Source organism: Muscardinus avellanarius (genome assembly GCF_963383645.1).
Source record: "Muscardinus avellanarius genome assembly, chromosome: 18".
NCBI lineage: Eukaryota > Metazoa > Chordata > Mammalia > Rodentia > Gliridae > Muscardinus > Muscardinus avellanarius.
In genome coordinates, this window is record NC_137804.1 from 21,887,360 (window position 1) to 21,907,093 (window position 19,734).

The 19,734-nt window shown below is 39.9% G+C and overlaps 1 protein-coding gene across 5 annotated transcripts in view; it reads left to right on the plus strand.

Annotated features, from left to right (window-relative positions):
* Positions 1-9,354: 9,354 nt before the first annotated feature.
* SATB1 (SATB homeobox 1) overlaps positions 9,355-19,734 on the plus strand; it is a gene marked incomplete at both ends in the record, with an annotated part of 74,073 nt that continues 63,693 nt past the window's right edge. For all 5 annotated transcript variants that reach the window (XM_080715830.1, XM_080715831.1, XM_080715832.1 and 2 more), the window contains 4 exons: positions 9,355-9,565; positions 13,278-13,454; positions 14,226-14,352; positions 15,120-15,243. In XM_080715830.1, the coding sequence (XP_080571956.1) occupies positions 9,355-9,565; positions 13,278-13,454; positions 14,226-14,352; positions 15,120-15,243 (639 nt within the window). The remainder of the gene's footprint in view (positions 9,566-13,277; positions 13,455-14,225; positions 14,353-15,119; positions 15,244-19,734) is intronic.

Below are 19,734 nucleotides of genomic sequence, written 5' to 3' on the forward strand. Positions count from 1 at the left end.
TCAAGCTGCATATTAAAGCAGATAGCAGAAGGGAGGTCCCCAAGTGGGAAGGCACAGGAAGAGAGCTCCTGGAGCCCCAGGACCAAAGGAGGCATCCTGAAGCTCCGAAGCACTGCTGTGGTGACCTACACTGGCGAACTCAGGGGCAATGACAGGGAGTTTTCCTGCTTCTTACTCAAGTTTGGATCTAGGTCTAGATAGAAATGACCAGTTTAGATGGAATTCTCACCACCGTGCTTGTCAAAGAAGTGATTAATACAACCAACATCTCTGGAAGGAAAGATAGCTTTTGAAAAACTGGGTCCAATATCTTTTTTTTTTTTGCTAATGAAAAGTAATTTTTAAAAATAGCAGTATTTCTTGGTAAAAGGCACAGATGATATCTTGTCACATTCTAGAAGCCAACTACAATGGCTGCTCCTATTCAGGTCTCCCCAAACTAGCATAAACCTTGACCTTTCCATGCTTCTCTATAATGATGACCATTGTTTACTAACACCTTGTCATAAAATTACCAGTGGGTATTTGTATCCATCCCACAGTAACTAAGAGACAACTTCTGATCACTATCAATCTGTCCTGTTACTGAAATCCAACTTATGTGGGGGAACAAAACAAAAACACATAAGCTCTATATTTAAAGTCAATTATCATTATTCTTTTGTCTCTCCTGAAATATATTCAAGCCCTTTGCCATTGTTTTCTGCTGGATACCATTATTTGTTTGGTATCTGGATGCCCTCCCAGTTTGAGTATCTACAATTACAGCTTCCAAAAGCGCCATTTCTGAGGGCAGCCATGCTTACTTAATGTGGGGACCAAGATAAGGGTGGGAATGACTCTGTGGTTTTTAACTTCACCTATGAGATACTTAAATGCTCATGGAAAGCAGCATTCGGAGTAAATGCTATTATTCCAAATGTATTACAGGGCCTTTTCAAGTACAGACATGTCTAGAAAGTTATCTAAAATTTGCGCTTAGCAGCACACAGGTCTCCTCCCGTGCACCTCTACAGCTCTATGGGCTCCTTCTAAAATGGAAAATAATCTTGATTCACACATCATTAGGATGTCCGAAAGCCAGTCAGCATCTCCAAGACTCCTCCTGAACAGGTTGTGGAATTCACTGAGTTGTCTTCTACGGGAGTCCTGCAGGTAAATGCTCTCCCTTGGGACTTCTGTCACAGGCAAGAGTTCTATAATCTGTACTGTGCATTATAGTAGCAACTAGCCACATGGGGTTATTGAGCCCTTGGAATATGACAGAGGAACTCATTTTCCAACTTTAATTTTAATTCAAATTTAAGTGATAGAGCCATCTTCTCCACTGTTCCCAAATCTTCTTCACTTCTTCAATCTCTAAAAAAGTATTGTCAGAACGGTTAGTCATAGAAATTGGTTCCAAGTGACACTGGGTGCTTTGGGCTCCTCTGTATTCACCCATAATTTAAATGTTATAGGGATACTGCATAAAGTTCCTGGCAATATAGCAGTGGGCAGACACTTTCATCACCATAAGGGCTTACGGTCTAGTAAGGGAGATACTTATTAAACCAGTCGTTATCCAAGTTGTCAATTGATTAAGACTGTGAAGACTGTTACAGAGGAGAAATACAAGATGTCACGAGAACATATGCTGGGGCCAGAACTTCTTGTAGGATTAGTCAGAGTTGAGTCAGAGAAGAGCATGAAGCAGTGTCCCTGTAAGCTCAAGTTCAAGGCTGGGTCAGCTCAGGAGCAGGCCAAGGGCTCCCAGAGAAAGACAGGTAAACATGTCAGTATGGGGACCTCCAAAGACACAGGATCTGTGTGATGGAGCTACATGCACACACATATCACAAACTTCTGAACTCAGCAAGCAAATTCTTTCCTAAACTGTTTGCAGTTGTGATGATGTTGGTCGTAGATAATATAAGATAAGAGAGTGCAAGTGTTGACAGGATATCGCATTTCCTCCCCAATATATGTTTTGACAAAGTTGTTTGGGCTGCAGCCCCAGCGTTTCCTCCCTGCTCTTACAAATTGGAATTCGGTCCATTCAAGAAACGACGTGGAAATCAGTACTGACATCCCAGACAGACAAAATGAGACACATGACAGCAAAACATATGGCTTGAATAGACATCCTTATATGGCCAACATAGACCATATTCCCAGAAATGCATATATGGAAAACACCACCTGCAGCTAAAGCCAAAAAAACAAAGAGTTGACATGACAAAAAGAGCAGTATGCTCCACAAATTGTACTGCTTTAAGAGTGCGGAGAGATAGCCAACTGTATTTGAATTAAAAGAGATGAAAAAAAAAGAACATGTCCTTAGAAAGTGTTATGGTGGTAAGCATCGCTTTACTAACAGTCACTGGCGGAGTTGCTGTATCTTAAAAGCTTTCGAATTCTAAATGCTTTCTCTGTTTATTACAAATGTATGTGCTATTCAGAACTCTGAATGTGTTTTAATGCTTTCGGATATCTGCCTGCATATTTATCTTAATACGTTGCCATCTGAAACATGCAGTAGTCCTTTCATTAAGTTTTAAAAAATCTCCTGTATCTCTTACAATATTTTATCCCTGCTTCCTTCATATAGCCAGCAAAAAAGCCTCATGAGAGGAAACTGACGAGCTCGGTTTTCTGTACATCCACGTTAAACAGTTCAGCTACTTGAGTTGCAGTATTTCATGTTCGTGAAGTTTTTATTTTGATAGCAAGATTTACCAAGTTTATTTTGCTTTAACTTTTTAAAACACTTGCTTACATCTTTATGGCTGAATACAAGCTGCCTGTTTAGGATCCATTGATGTTTGTGGCCCATCATGATCGCTAATGCTAACATATGTCCAGGAAGGTGGTATTTTCCTAATTATCTTTCTTCTTTTTTTTAATCCTAATTTATGCTGACCACTATTCAGTGACTATAATGAATATTCTAAAGGAGTAGATAATATGTAGTAATCAACGGTGTAGGTTACCAGGAGGGTATAAACCTGTATGTGCCTTTTTACTTACGTCATTTCTTATAATCACATAGTTCTGGAATAAGGACTGTGTTTCAGGGAAAATTGACATGTATATGTGATTAATACATTCATGATTGTGCTACATTGTTACTCTTTATAATAAAGTCATTATTAGATGCCTTTATGCTCATTTATTCTGTTTGTCATTTTCCAAGGCCATGTCAGCCTTTATTACATACTTTAATGGTTTGTGTTTATGAATAGGTTTGTGATTCCTGGATAAAAGGTGCCATTCAGACTTAAAGACTACTATTTTAATCCCACGTTACATTAGCATTGATCAGGTCATTAGGAGGCTAAGGCAATCAGGAGGTATTTTCTCTTATTTATTTGTGTAAAATGATGGGATAAATATATTTACAATATTTTATTCCAATGTGTCTTAATATTGATATTTTCAGTAACCTTTTTTTAGTGTTATCTCATAGCTCAAATTTTGCTTTGCCCTACAGCTTTATCTTTTTCTGTTTGTTTTTGTCATTCAACTTGAGATGAGGTTGCATGGGCAAAGGACATTCTTTTGTAGTCTGGTATCATTTTTTTCTTTTTTTTTTTTAAATTTTGCTCTTGTTGGTAAATTTGTACAATGTGATACCAAGATGTGCTGTCCCGACTGAAAACAAGTCAGATTTCAGGGAAACATGCCAAACATGATCAATTAGAAGCAACTATTTAAATATCCATATAGGAATTTCAAATTTAACCTCTCTTCTATTGAAAAAAGTAATTGTCATTGTAGAGGTAATTTTATCTTTAAAAATAAGTTTAAGTACTTCCTTCCACAATCCAAATCAGGTACATGTTGTCCTATTTGTCTATTTCCTTATTGATTATACTTACTACTGTCGTAAAAAATAGCCTCCTTCCGACTTCCCCACATTTCAACTTTCTAAAATGTAGTACCGTCTAGGCTTTTGAGTGAAAATTGCCTTTGATTTCTTTTCTTGTTCTGCACGCGTGTTTGGTGTGTGACGGTCACACATTCTCTCGCTCAAGGCTGGGCTTTATGTGTCCAAGATTCAGGGTTGCCTTCCTGGATTTTGACTCACCTTTCTGGTTTGCCGGTGAGACCTGGGTGCTATTAGAGTGATATATTTTCATCGTGTTCTTCTTAAACTTGTCCTCCCTCAGGAGGCCATAATTGCCTACACTTTATGTTCTACTTTTCTTAGATTCCCAGTGTAAACAGTGTGTCTGAGAGTGTATTGGTGGCTTTAAAAAGCCTAATTTGCATATTTTCCTCTCATCTCGGTACTTGTGCTAACTTGTTGCGTTTTTTTAAATGTGTACCAAAATGTTTATCTGACTGATTTTTCTCTTTCCCCTACCAATGTATTGCGCAAAAATAATTCTTTTAACATTTCTGTTCTTGTTTAGTGATTAACTGCCTTCAGGGTGCTAAAATGGTGGTACTAAAACCCAAACGGTAATGACGCACTTCTATTTTGGGTGAGACGGTAATGTTCTTCCATTTATATGAACTACATTTAATAGATTATCTAGACAAGAAGATCATACCCGAGCGATAATGACCATTTATCTAACCGAGGAACTTACTCGCGACTGACTGCACCCAAGTATTTACTGCCACACCAGCCTTGTTTACCAAGCCAAACTTTCCTTTTTGCCCCGGTGTAAATTACTTTTAAGAACGAAGACATCTTTTCCTTTGTCGTTCAGTAAGTCAGGTCTCTTTCAAGTGACCCAAATTTTTAACTCGACCACTCTATGGGCCGCGAATTTCTTCTTGGTCCCAACTGCTCTCTACCTCTGACTTGCAGAGAAAGCATTTACTTAGCTTTTTTTTTTTTTAATGTTAACTCTTACAACAGTCCAGGGACCACCCTCCTTGGGGAAATCAATATTTGGGAGAGCTCTGCAAAAAAGCTCCCGGCCTCGACCGCCCTGCCAACCTTCCGGCCACTTCCTGAAGTGCCCCCACCCGAGTCCCCGCGCCCATCACCTGCGGCCCGCCCGGCTGCGGCGCCCCCCGCGGGTCCCCAGGGCGCCCCCGCGACGCCCCCGGGTGCCTTCCCCGCGGAGGCTTTTGTGGCGTGCGAGTGGGAGGGGAGCCCCGCGCCCCGTCCCCGCCACCCTCCCCTCCCCTCCCCCTCCCCCTCCCGCGCACCTGCCCTCGCCCCCCCCCCCCGCCCCGGCCCCCGGCATTGTGTGCGCTCGGGTCCGGCCGCCCGCTCCCCGCGAGCTCCGCTCCCCGCCCGCGCCCCGCCCGGCCCGGCCCGGCCCGCAGTGGTCCTCGGCGCGCGCGCCCCTCCCCCGGCCCGGCCTCCAGCCCGGCCGCCATCCCCGCGCCGCCGCCCCGCCCGCGCCCCCCCCGCGCCGCTCCCGGGACGCGGCGAGGCTGCCGGGCGGCGGGCGGCTCGCCCTGCAGCGCGGAGGAGGACGCGGCGCGGGGCGCGGGCGGCAGCGCGCGGGGCGGCCGGAGCCCGGGGGCGCGGATGGCGCGGGGGGGGGCGCGGGCGCGCGCGGCCCGGCAGCCGGTCGGGGCGGCCGCAGGCGCGCCCCCGCGAGCGCACACGCGCGGCCCCGCGGCCGCCCGCCGCCAGGGCCCGCCGGGAGGCTGCGCTCCAGTTTCTCTTTTTTGGGGGGTGGCGGGTCTCGGGGCTGCTCGGCGGCCCCGGCCCGGGGGCCATTGTGGTGGGCGCGCCGTGGGCGCCCGGGCTCCGGCGGGGCGGGGGGGGCGGCTTCGGGGGGAGGGGGCCGGCGCGGGGGCGCCTGCGGGGCGCGTCCCCCTCCCCCGGCGCGCCCATGGGCCGCCGGAGGGTCCCCGGGGCCGGGGGCGGCGCGGACGGGCCCCGGGGTGGCCTGTGAGCGCCGTCGGGGGCTCCGCGCGCCCCCGGCCCCCGCCCGCGCCGCCCCCGGTGGGCGCCCTCGCTGGGGGGCGAGGCGGCGGGGAAAAAGTTTAAGGTTTGTTCGTCCTAGTCGCGATTGTTGGGAAGGGGGTGGGGGGCGCGGGAAGGGAGGCGCGGTGTCCTCCGCTCTCCGCCTTCTCCGGCGTTATTGGAGAATAATATTGCAAGTGGCAACCCGAAGTAGACTTTCTGTCCGCACAGCGAAGAGCCCGAGCGAGCGGGAGGGACGGAAAAGAGGGACCTTTTTTTTTTTCTTCCCTCCCCTTATTTTTTCTGAAGACCTGGTCCGCAGCATTTTTTTTTTCTTTTTCTTTTTAAGAGATGACTCTGACACCACCTGTCCTTCCCAGCACCACGACAGTATACAGCTCGTAACGGGGTTTGCTTTGTTTTTACGACCCCCCCCACCCCCGCGAATCACTCGTCAGATGAATTTTATTTTCTCCTTCCTCCCTCCTTCCCACTCTTTCCCCCTCCCCATCGAAAGCCCCGTTCTCTGGGGTTAGACATTTTACAAACCCTATATGTTGTTTTTCGAATTGTGATTTTTTTTTTTTTTTAACCTGCTCTCCCATGGCTACTCTTCTAGACGTTTATTTCTGCCCTTCCCCCGCTTACGGGGGGCGGGGGTAGGGGAAGAGAAAATAATACAATTTCAGGGGAAGTCGCCTTCAGGTCTGCTGCCGTTTTTTTTTTTTTAATATAAAAAAAAAGGACATAGAAAACATCAGTCTTGAACTTCACTTCAAGAACCCGGGCTGCAAAGGAAATCTCCTTTGTTTTTGTTATTTATAAGCTGTCAAGTTTTGAAGTGGTGAGTTTCAGGTCGGTTTTGCTAATTTCACTCAGTAAAACTGCAGTGTTTCTGTTTCTAGATAGTACTTTGCTTCTTTGTCTCTTTAAAAGGTCACAGCGAAAGCTTGGCCTGGATCGTGCCGGCCATATGGAATGGATGGATAAGGGTTCAATCTCTTAAAATGTTATTATGGGGGTTGTGTGGGGGCGAAAGGCGATCTAGCAGGGGACTCATTGAAAAGGCTCCCACGATGCCAAAAAAAAAAGGTTCTTGAAACCGGAATTTCGAGCTTTGATTTCTTTCTTTTTAAGGGGAATAATTGCTGAGACTGAGTTCACTGTTTAATTCAGTAATTATCATCTCTAGTCTTAGTTTATGGGCAGGGGAATGGGATTTTGAGAAAGTAGCCTGCTTTCCGTGTGCCAACGAGACGTGCTAAAATGGGTTTTAAGATGTGTAACTCAAAAGAAACTCTTGAGCCTGGCATCTGTTGAGACCCTGGTTAGTTCCTGCTGCTGGTAGGGTAGGCAGGCCTGTTGGAGGTTGCTCTTTTCAATTCTAAACTGAGGTTTTGCTGAACTTTAGCCTTGGGCATAGAGTTTGAAAGAGTAAATTGGGTGTTTTACGTGCATGTAATTTTGCTTTACATTGTAAAGCTTTTTACAGGATGACTTAGTGTTTAATAGATGCTTATAGGTGGGTTTTGAAAGGACAGTTTTGCGTGACCTATATGATGTTTTGATTGTCAATACATTAACTAAATTATAATCCATCACTCTCGTTTGCTGTACAGCTTTCCAGGGCTGTTAAGCCTCATGATTACTTAATATGTTTTGTAGCATTGACTTTGATGTTGTCTACTTTTCTCCCTTTTTTCCCTCTTATGTTGCCCCAAGGGTTAAAGATTTTCTTTTCAAATCATATGTTTTAAAATTCGTCTTCTGCTCTAGGGTAAGGCAACCAATTTTAGCAAAAGCAGCTCTGCATTATAATCCACATGAAACATTATAAAGAGTGTTTTGAATAAGTTAATAATCATCACTCTCTAATTTTGGCTTTAGACTGCAGTTTAATATAATGGAAAGGAGTAATCTTGATAAAAAGTGGTTAAAAAAAAGGCGCATTTATTGTTAATGAACCTCATAACCAAAAACAGATGGGACCCCGATCAACGGTAAACCTTTGGTTCTCAGCCTGCCACCCTGGAGTACAAAGATAAATAGCCATTATTATTTTTCAAACTTTATAGTTCTTCAGTTGATGTTCTTAAGGTTGCCTTTAAGCCTCAGATTAACATTGCTCCCCACTTTTCTTGATTATATGCAACAAAGTAGACCAGAGTTAAACAGAGGAGACGAATGTTTACAGAAAAGCCATGCTAATACAAACTGGCTTTCGGCAAATCCAGATCTAAATATCTTTGGTGTAATAATTTTCTAAGAAGTACAAGATGGGCCAAATTACTAGGCAGCTGGAAAAAAACTGGTAATTATATTCTTTCAGGTTTTCCTTAATATGTTCCCCCTTAGTGTTGACAGCCCACCAGTTCATATATGGCAAAAGTTCATGAAATAATTCTACTCACCTGTTCTTATCAATTTCAGTTAAAACTGTATTTTGAAAGTGACTTGGCTGTTTTATTACTTACTTTATAACTGCGAAAATTAAAGTTCAATATGTAACTGAAAATAATTATCTGTCTTTTAATTAATTAAAATGTTAACTCTATTGCATACTGATATTTTTTAATATTAGTGGTTGTGTTCTTATCAATATCATTAAGGTTTTTTTTTTTTTTTAGTAAGTGAGCTTGGCACCTGAATCTGTTGTGTATATCGCAAAGTATTTTCAAGTTTTTTTTTTTTCTGTTTAAAATCCTTACAGCATTCTATTAGTAATGGACACCTAAATGTTAACTTTAAATGACCAGTTGTAATGTTTCAGTACCTGGGGTATTGGAACCTTCTACTTTTTCCTGTTAGCTTAGTGGTAAAAAAATAGAGTCACATGTTTGACCCAAGGCTTGACTAGGTCTTTAACAGGTCATAGTAACTCTTGAAACTTTGATAGTAGAAAACTTCTCAGCATTAGCTTCTAAAGCAGGTGGGGAATTTAAAGAGCACTTAGATGTTTGCTGACTTCTTTTTAGATATTTTATCTATCTATCTATTTCATAAAATGAATAAATATGTAAAAATGTCAACGCATGCATTAAATTTAATTTTGGACTGTGATCATCTTTCTATCCTTTATCAATGTTTTTGTTTGTAGTCTGTAATGAGTTTCTAATTTTTAAAAGTTGGGACCACATACATACAATTGGTTACTTTCTCTTTAGCTTGTGGTTAATCTTGTTCTAAAAGTAAGCCCCTGTCTTTTCCACTTAGTTTTGTTTGTAGATGACAGATTATTACCTTTCTTATTTCTGTGTGTTGTTACAGTCTCCACAAGTTATTCTGTTAATTTGAATAGAAATGTAGTGCTATCATCTAGAAATATAGTAACATTTATGTTATATATAGGTAGGCAATTTTATGAATGCATTTACAGAGAGAAACGTCTCGAGGTAAAAAAGTCAAGTGGGCCACATACAGATACAGCCCCCCACCCAATTATAACGTGTCTTCTTTTTAAATTCTGGCAGGTGATCTTTAGACAGTGACTGAGTATGGATCATTTGAACGAGGCAACTCAGGGGAAAGAACATTCAGAAATGTCTAACAATGTAAGCGATGCAAAGGGTCCACCAGCCAAGATTGCCCGCGTGGAGCAGAACGGGAGCCCGCTAGGAAGAGGAAGGCTTGGGAGTACCGGTGCAAAAATGCAGGGAGTGCCTTTAAAACACTCGGGCCATCTGATGAAAACCAACCTTAGGAAAGGTAAATACTTGCCCGCCAAATCCTAGAAAGCTGGTGTCTACCCAAGGCTGTGTTGCGTGGGGGTGGAGGGCAGAACACGCTACTTGTATTCTTTCCTGGGTGCTTTCTGATCTGAAATTAGTTACATTCTGGGTTGTAATGTCAATCATGTGTTGGAGGCTCTGTTCTCAGGTGGAGCATCCTATTCTACTCTAGATTGCAATCACTGGGCTTTTTGAATGATAACAAGTGAATTAAATACAGGGTCCATTTGCGAGCTGTCTCCACAGTAAGGGACATGTAGGTGGCTGTTGCTTGCACTCACCCTGATGAAGACTTAGGTTGTTTGAGAACCATACTAGATTTTTCAGACGATTACTAGTTGTAAGGCAATTTCAGAGAGCATGGAAAGCTTACATAAGATGGTATTAAAGTTTGGTCATGTCATTTTGTGTGTGTGTGTGTGTGTGTGTGTGGTTTATTTTTCTGAAGAGCAAACTCATTGTTTAGCAGCAAAAAAACCTGGTTATTCTAGTTTTTCAATTTTTTGCAATATCTGGGTATTTTTTTAGTCAAGTTTATAAAGGGAAGATGTAAAACTTCATGACTCTTTTTCTACCAGTATTAAATTACTAAAGTTCAACAACTGTGTTCACGCAAAGCAGTGCTTGTATTGGGTAAAATATATATGCCTCCTAAGGGTCTTTATTCTGTCTGTGAGTAACATATATTGATAACAGATTTTCCTTATATTTGCTAAGCAAAGGATAAAAATGCTGTCTTTTAGCAACCAAGAATATTAAGTAGATAAAGTTAGAAGGCAGAGGAATTTCATTGTGTGTGATGCATAACATTTATCATACAATCATTTATTTTTTCTTGGTTTGGCGAAAACAAAGAATATATTGATCCTGAAATGAACAGACACAGCAGTCCGTATTGTTAGATCTTTATCTATTAAAAATGGAAAAACAGCACTTCAGCAAATTCTTTGGCCTCTACTCATGATTACCCTATTTATTGATTGTTTGCCAAGAATGTATGCATCTTAAGAAAGCCAGGGTAAGAGCATTAAAAATATAATTTATTACAGCTTTTCAAACAGAGTGCATTAATATTGTGCTGTGAAGCACTGGGGCTCTATAAAAAAGACTTTCTGACGCCTGCAAACATATAAGTTCCATAAATTCCTAAATAGGAGATTTCAGCTGTCTCTGGTATTATGTGATATTTGCACAGCAAACTTTAATGCCAGGACAGTTTTAGACAAGGATTCTACAGACTTCTCTGCTCCTTATGGCAGACGTGCTGTTTACACAGGCTCATAAACCTTCAGCAAAAGCTTCTGAGACTGCCTTCAGGTTTAAATCATGTGGTATTTTTAGCATTCAGCAGTGACCAGTGCTCTCCCCTTTTAATGCTGGGAGGTTATGAAGTTGCTGTAGTTGGAAGTCATGCCAAACACTAGCATGAATAATCAGACAGTTCAGAGAAGGCTCCTGTTTAGCATTACTCCAAGAAACAGGAGGGCAACCGTGACAGTTTGCTAGAAGATCTAGCAGCTGGGTTTGTAATTGCAGGATACTACGGTGACTTTTATCAGTAGTCACCTTTATTAGCTATCGGGTACCTCTGAATTTTATCAATAAGGTAGATACAAAGTACATCCCGTAGATTTTCATAGTTCAAAAAGCATAGAGCTATTCCATAGGTCCAAGAAGTTGTTTCCTAGGTCTGAGAAGCAGCAGATAATAGAACACATCTGTTTTACTCCGTAAGAGGAAAAAAAAAATCAGCGTATATGTTTTTGTCATATTTAAACCAACTCTTTGAAGACATCAGCACAGAGGAGGAAGAACCAAAGTATGGTAATTTCACTTCTGCTCAAATGCTTTTTTAAAAAATATGTAATCATGAGTTATTTGAAATGCATTTTAATTGTTGAAGGGTCTCCGCTTAATCCAAACAACAAAATTTATGGAAGCCTTTTGCTGGGTGGTTTGGTATCTTATTTTTCCTGAGCATGGTTTCTGTTTGACAGGTGCTAGATAAAAATTGTGGCTGAGATGAGAAAGCACTGCTAAGAAAAAGGGGTTGAATGTTTTCATTTGTTTAGGAGATTTTGCCAAAATACCTTCAAGCCAAGGAAGAAATCACCCGTTTGCATATTGCTATTTTTGCTGTGGTCTCCCCAAGCCGGCTTCTGATCCCTGACGGGTTCTCTCTCTGGTATAAAGCAGCTGAGTGAATGACAAGAACTTTGGCAAGCGCCATAGCTTGTTTTCTCATGCCTAGCCTGTTGGTACTTCCGAGTGAGTTTTTGAGCTTCTCTAAGTAAACCTAAAGGGGTTTGAGTTGTCAGAGCTGGAGTCTCTTGTGAACAGTTCAGAGAGAGCTTTGCTGAAGACACACATGTGGAAGAATGTAGCTGTTTTATTGCTGGCTTTTGTTCATTAGAAACAAGCAAATGGAGAATTTGTAAAGGGTCTTTTTGGTGTTAGGAGGAAATCCTGCTTTTCAGCAAAGGTTGGAATGCTCCAGACATCTTCAGAAGTTGGTAGGATTCTTTGAGTCCAGAGGACAGAGAGCTGATGCAGGCCTGGATGTTGTAGGACTAATTGGGGATCCTGGGTGCCCTGTTAAAGTAACCCATGTCATCATTTATGCTAAAGATGATACCCTCCTGGCATTTTGCCACAGTACAGCTCAGATGCATCTGTTTTTAACCCTTTTCTGTTAGCCCTGGGAGTCTGATGGTGCACTGCGTAAACACCTGGAGTGCCACAGCAGTCGATTTCAGTTCTAGGAACAATCCTCTTTTCTAGCAGTGGTGTGGCCTATGCTTATTAATCATCTGGCTACTGAGTTATTACACTGGATTAACGTAAACCGAGAGAGAAAAAGAGAGAGAGCGAGCGCATCAAATCCACGCAGATTCCTTGATCCTAATATGTCCCAATGAGGCCCAGTTTCCTTTCTCTTGCTCATTCATCTTTTTTTTTAAACTTACAATACAGATAGTTCATTTTAAAGACTTATGGCTTCTATGATATCTTTTTAGTCCAGTAGATTAAATGAGTAGTCAAAAAAATGCTATTTATCTGCATAATGCACATACTGGGATTGTAGGTGTTGAGCATAAGTTTGGTTAGGTTTTGTGCTGTTTTTATGAAACCAGTTTGATCAAATATCTGAAAGGGGAAGAAAATGATCATTTTAGAGTCAAAGATAATTTGTTTGGACTCCAACAGGAAAAGTTTATTATTAACAAAAGCGTGTAGGCAGTGGGAAGGTGGGTTCAGACAACTGCAGTTAGTTGTTTGCATACTGTGTACCACTCAGAGCAAATCAGAGAAGACACACTTGTTTCCCTCTCGTTAGCATTATTATTTGGTCAAAAAGGTAATTCTGCATCAGTTGTGTTTGGAAAATGCACTGTTCAAATTAGAGACCGAGTTATCTTAGGACCAGGTTCATATTCTATTTAAATATTTTTCTTACAACTTTAAAAATGACAGGCTTGTGTAATATATATATATATTTGTGTGTGTGTGTGTGTGTGTGTGTGTGTGTGTGTGTGTGTATGCCTGTATTCTCTACTCAGGCTGCATAGGAAGCTCTGCCTCTTCGCTCACTGTTGTGAAGGTTTATTTTCATAGCTTAGTTTCTTCTCCCAAGACTGTATTTCTGAAGAGTGTTGGTTTTCTGTCTCTTTTTCTCTGCCTTTTGATAGGAACCATGCTACCAGTTTTCTGCGTGGTGGAACATTATGAAAACGCCATTGAATACGATTGCAAGGAGGAGCATGCGGAGTTTGTGTTGGTGAGGAAGGATATGCTTTTCAACCAGCTGATAGAAATGGCATTGCTGTCTCTGGGCTATTCGCATAGCTCTGCTGCCCAGGCCAAAGGTAAATAATGCATACGTGGGTTTGGAAAAATTGCTTGGCATCCTTTGTTTACCTCGAAGTGAAAGCTGTGAATATTTTTATTCAGAGAACTGTAGCTCGTGTTTTAACATTGCTTCCTTATAGACTATGGCTTTAAAAAATTGGATTAATTCAGTTTGGTTTAGTTAACACACATTTTGCTCATGTGGAATGTCGAGGTAGATTTTTTTTTTAAATTACTTCAGCTGAATCATTAGTATGCTTATTGACCTTAATAATCTGCTCCACTGAGGACCCACAAGGAAGTGAGGAGCGTATTTGAGCAGATGGACTGTTGAGAGTCAATTTGCATTTATGACTGAATATCTAGTTCTGTTTCTTTTATTCTGTTTCTGATGGTTTTATGGGCTGTAAAGTATTTTTCAATGCTGATTCCCACTGCAATAGAGAATCTTATCTAAATCGTAAAGCCATTTAGAACTGGTTCGGCTATGTCTTATTAGAACTTCCTGTAAGTTAGGAAAATGTGGCCTTATGCATAGGTTTTATTGATGGGGCTTTATTTCCAAAATAATAAACAACCCTATAGTCATTTACATAATTTCACAATTTGGAAAGCTAAGCTGTGAATATTTTCATTGACCTGCCTTTTAGAGGGAAAGGAATCATTCAAACAGAAATAACAATATTGGCTTGTGGTGGGGGGAATAGAGGGGGGAAAAAAAACCCTCCTACTAGATATATTATCTGAGAGTAAAATACTCAGTGACATATTCTCTCTACCTGGACCAGGGCTAATCCAGGTTGGAAAGTGGAATCCAGTCCCACTGTCTTATGTGACAGATGCCCCCGATGCTACAGTAGCAGATATGCTTCAGGACGTGTATCATGTGGTCACACTGAAAATTCAGTTGCACAGGTGAGTCCAGCCTACAATTCCGGGGTGAAATGTTCCTCTTACCTGGTTTGGATGAAGCAGCTCCGGGCAACCTTCAGTTTTTATTTACCTTGTGCTTCAGAAAGGTTAATCCAAATTGATTTTATCACCTCACCTCTTTCTGCTTTTTTTTTTCTCCCTCAACTTCAGTGTATAATTTAAAAACGACCCCTCCCAAATTTATAGGTTTTTTTTTCTTTTTGCAGGTTATCAACAGACAAGACTTTTTTCATTTAGTCAATTAAATGATGCATTACAAGAAGGCATTTTACATAAAGTTTACTTAAGAAAAAAATATTTTTGCATATCATGAACAGTGCCATCTGTGTACATTTTGTGAAAGAATGCCTTATTTGCTATTGCCGCGATCTTATTTATTTATATATTTTTTCCCATTTTAATTCGTATGAACAGAGTAATGAAAGGAAATCAGTTAATACGTTAATGCTTTTCACGATGGCTCGTGAGAAAGCAGGACACCTTAAATTGTCTTCCCAAGCGCATCAGAGCAGGAGGGTAGAAGTAACGTGAAAAAATAGCCACCACAGGCAGCTGATGTATAATTCATGCATCGATACAGCAGATGTGTTGTATAAAGTAATTAACTAATCGGAACAATCAGGAGACCGAGAGCAATCTCCAGATGCATCTGTTTGATGCGCAAAATGAAATCTGTCTGTCTTAAAGGAATGTTCTGCAGCGGGATGCAATCTTGTAATAATCCCCTTTCTAATCTATGTCTCGAATAGTTGCCCCAAACTAGAAGACTTGCCTCCTGAACAATGGTCGCACACCACAGTCAGGAATGCTCTGAAGGACTTACTGAAAGATATGAACCAGAGTTCGTTGGCCAAGGAGTGCCCCCTTTCACAGGTACTTAGCATAGCATGCAATAAATAATAAGGCATCCAGGGCAGCCTCCATTGAGGTGTGATGCTGCGGCTCCATGGTTTCAAGCAACTGGTATCCACAGCAAGAACTTGCCAAAAATGCAAGGTGACTTGACCACTGGTGAGCTTTTTAAAATGTGCCGGGTTCATTCAAGAGCCTTCATGTGTTTTCTCCCTTTGGGGGGAAGGAGGAAGGACTATTTACAGGAAAAACAGGCAGGCAGAAGATTCTGCTGCCTGGGGATTAGATTCGCCTTCTGAGTGCCAGGAGCATGGTAGCTAGCTTCTCCTGAGCCCTTTTTAAGGAAGTCAGGGTAGTACTTTCTCAAGGCGTAGGTGCATGGGAACAGCAGTGTCAGTGTTAACATGCAAAACTTCAGTGTGCTGTCTGAAGAAGACAAGAGTCTAGTTATTGGCTACTTAGTGGAACTCAGAAAAGTAGAAAAATGATTAGTAAATGATTAGTAAAAATAATTCTACAAATGATAAAATAACCTCTTGCCTGGATCAAAAGGTTGAATAGATACTGCTCATTGGGAATTATAACCAGTTTTGAAGCATTGCCTTCCTTTTTTTTTTTTTCAAATGGAATCTTATTTTTTTCCTCTGAGATATCTGTTTGTGGCACCATTAGGGATTTTTGAAATGAGACAGATTTATTATTATTGTACTTCATTTTTGGGAAATGGATTTTGGTGGAAGGTAACAGAAGCTCTAAGTGGGGACTTACCCTTGTTTCCAAAAGTAAAACTAGGCATCATTTTTATAATGCTCAGCTATTTTCAAATAAGAAAAGAAGTAAAAGGATATAGTGAGCCTACTCTTTGTTTTTTTAAATCGTCTGCTTCCATGGTCCCTCTGTGATGTGTTTATAATTCTGTTCTTCAGAGCCCAGATCCATTTTAAGGTTGTCCCATGATATAGTAGAATTGAAGTGCTGGTCTAACTAGATTTTTAAGTTCTCTTTTAATTCAAGTTTAAAATGTAATTCTGAATAGTAGTCTGTTGGAGATTTGGATTTGAATTGTATGACTCTGCTGTAAACGTTTCCGCAGTTGAGAAATTATCAAAGTGTATTTCCTCCATCTTCTGAGTAGAAGGTGCGTGTTTAGCATTAGGCTCGTGAAGATGACCAGTACCTTTAGAAGGAAGCTTGTGGGCTTTTGTGCGGCTCTTTTATGGAGACTCCGAGCCTTTCAGGTTTGCTGCATCATAGTCCTGTAGCTTGGTTTTGATATTAGCCGTTTCAGGAATGGAGCAAATTCTAAATCTAGCTATAGCTACTTATTAAATATTCTCTATATTGTTGAGTATCAGGTGTTTTTTTTTTTTTGCAATTTAGAGATTTTTTCTTTTTTTTTGTCAATTCAGTTATAGTTTCAACTGATCTCTTTCTGTCTTGCCTTTCTCACCTTTGGCATAGAGAGGATGTGAATTTATAGCCATCAAATAAAAGTAATTTAAATTAATTAGACACAGTTAAGTCAATAGGGTGATATCATGGAACAGGTGACTCTAACTTCTGGCCTTTGTATATGTAGATAACTCCAGATAATGTTATTTGATTGTTAGCTTTTGACAATTTGAAAAGACCTAGCAAAAAAAAGTCTTTTTTTCTTTTGCTCAGTTAAAATATAATATAAACACCCAGTGTAGAAATATGTTACTAAATGTTCCATTGATTTTAGAAGTAAATTCAGAAAAAGAGTCAAGATATTTACTCTGAACTAGAGGAGAGGCTGCTAGTCCAACTATTAGTATCAGTGAAAACTACTTGTTAAATGACATCAATACTCAGTCAATAAACTCTGTCCCACTCTACCTTACAAATATAATTGTGAATTTGCTTGATTTTATATTGAAAAATGAAATGAATACAGACAGCTATAACATGAGACAGAATGACAATGAAATTCAGGACTTGGTTTTGGTCTCATATATTGGTGAGTTTTTCTAGAGAGGGTTTGGGAGGAACACATGGTCTCATGTAGCTGAAGACTCCACCCGAATAATTAAGTATGGAACTGGGCCGTAATTGCAGTTGTACCATGAGTTAAAATTGCGATCTTCCTTTCTTTTAAAAAAAAAAAAACAACAACAAAACATTCTTTTTGGAAAAAAATGTATATTTTAGCAGAGGCAGCAAGTATTTGAAATTTAGTATTTAATATTTTGAGAAAAATTTAACTTCTCTAAATGAGGGATTTTATATTTTGCTGTTTCATCTTCTTCTTTTTCAAGACTGGATCTATGAATCTGATATTCAGCATTTTCATTATAAATTATTTTATATTTGTTTCTCCATTTTTTTTTCTTCTTTTTCTCCTCTCTAAAGTTATTTAAGATGAATGATAAAGGCTTCCTGATGCCTATGCTCAAAAGATATGCTGAGTTGGAAAAAAACTGCTCCTCCTTTTCCCCGTGTTTAAGATTTGGTGATGTTAGGGGTTAATGGTAAAAAATGCCCATCAAATAAGTCTTACCTCACTCTTAGACCAAATGAAACCTAATACCAAGAAGTGCTGTGTAAAGGCTTACTGCGCCCAAGGAGATTTTTTGATTCATTCATGGGAGAACCCTTACTATATAACTCAACATACACATTTTACTATATGTTAAGTGTTTTGTTGAAATAGGATACAATACCAAGAATAGCTGTGGGTTCCCTACATATTATGGTTAGCAGGAAGTCTGCCCTGTGAACAAGTTGACTCTTTCAGAGTAGAGGCTAGGAGGAAGGGGAATGGGAAACCACCAGGAATTTGCCTGGTGTTTGACAACCGCTGCCTCCAACACTCTTAGGAGGATTGTCTAACACTTGCTAAGCCAATGTCCAGTGGACGTGGATTCTTAGAGTTAAAAAGGATTATCCTTCCCAGGCTCCTCCTTTGACAAAGGAAGGAGCTTGTGTCCCTAGAGATTAAGGTGAAGGTACGGGTTAATAACTGACCCCCAAGTTCTGATTTGCAAAATCTGTGTCCTTGCCCGATGTTAAGCATTCAAGTGTTAATTTTATAATGGATATGTGTGTTTGGATGCAATAATGCTTTGATAATATTTTGCAAGGTTTTCTCCAGCTGCAGAAATTCTATAAGTGGGTATGTGGTATGATTTACGATTCATACCTTTATTTCTGTTACTACTTTCCTATCATAAATCTGCCCAAATAGATTGACGTGTGTTTATTAAGTTCTGTGTATCACGTGTTTATTTTTGTAATATGTTCTAAGACATAAAAAAAACCCTATGCTTAGCTCATTATAGATCTGAGGTTAGGTGTTTTGTTGTTGCTTTTGCTTTTTTTCAGTGGCTGTGGTTAGATAAGTTGAATGTTGTATTCTGAATAGCAGCTGAGTAGGGAAAAATAAAGTCTGATTTGGAGGTAAAAGAGCTTGTAGTATAAAACATTGAGGGTGTGGACTTGGGATGTAAATTGGGAGTTAAAAAAGAAAACATTTTGATTTAACAATAAAACATTAAGTTTTGATGCTAGTTTTCCCTGGTGTTTTAGAAATTGAATTTAAACATTGGATAAATATATACATTCTGATAGAAGCGACAGATCATTTTGTTAAAAAATACCATAAGTAAAAGGTCAATTATTATTTCTCCCAGCCTAATGGTTTCTTTCTAAAAATGTTTCAGTCAAATAATTCCTGAGAGATTTTAATCTGCAACGTGCATTTTTACTTCTTCTTTCACTACATACAAGTGCACACACACACACACACACACACACACACGCAATATATCCCACAAATCTCGTGTTTTTAAGGCATTGAATCATTTTCTATTTTATTTCTCACCTGGGGAGGATATATTTCTAATCAAATCCTTTATCAAGTGAGGATTTTCATTTTTGTTTTTAACTATTCATATATATATAATGAATTTAATAATTAGTATTATTCATGTTACTAATATATGTTTAAATTAGTAATATACCTATAACAAATGTATATTACTAATTATTAATTACATATATATATATATAAAACAATTTTAAATCTGAACATTCCACTTTGAAGTAATATTGAGAAAGTTGACTTCTCGATTTCCTTCTTTCTGATAGCATCTGAGGATGCTGGGATTTTTATTGGTGATTGGTAAAATAGATAGTATAGCAAACTGCCCACCATCCTGAAGCTTAGCACTTAACAAGGTTGATGTCCTGAAACTTGACCATCATTTCATAGGTTCTTAATAAACTTAAGTGGTGTTCAGTTGATTTTCAGTCTGTATTATGTATTATGAATGACACTGATGTAACAATTAAGCACTCAGCGATGGTAAAAAAATATTTTTATGGATAAAAAAGCAACATACTTTGTTATTCATCATCTTTGGAGGAAATACACATTTCTTAAAATTTTAAGTAAATGTTAATTATCATATTCTTTCAAAAAGAGTACCCAGCATCAGCATTAATATACTGTGTTTCGTACTAGAGACTATGAAGTTTATTCACATGTTT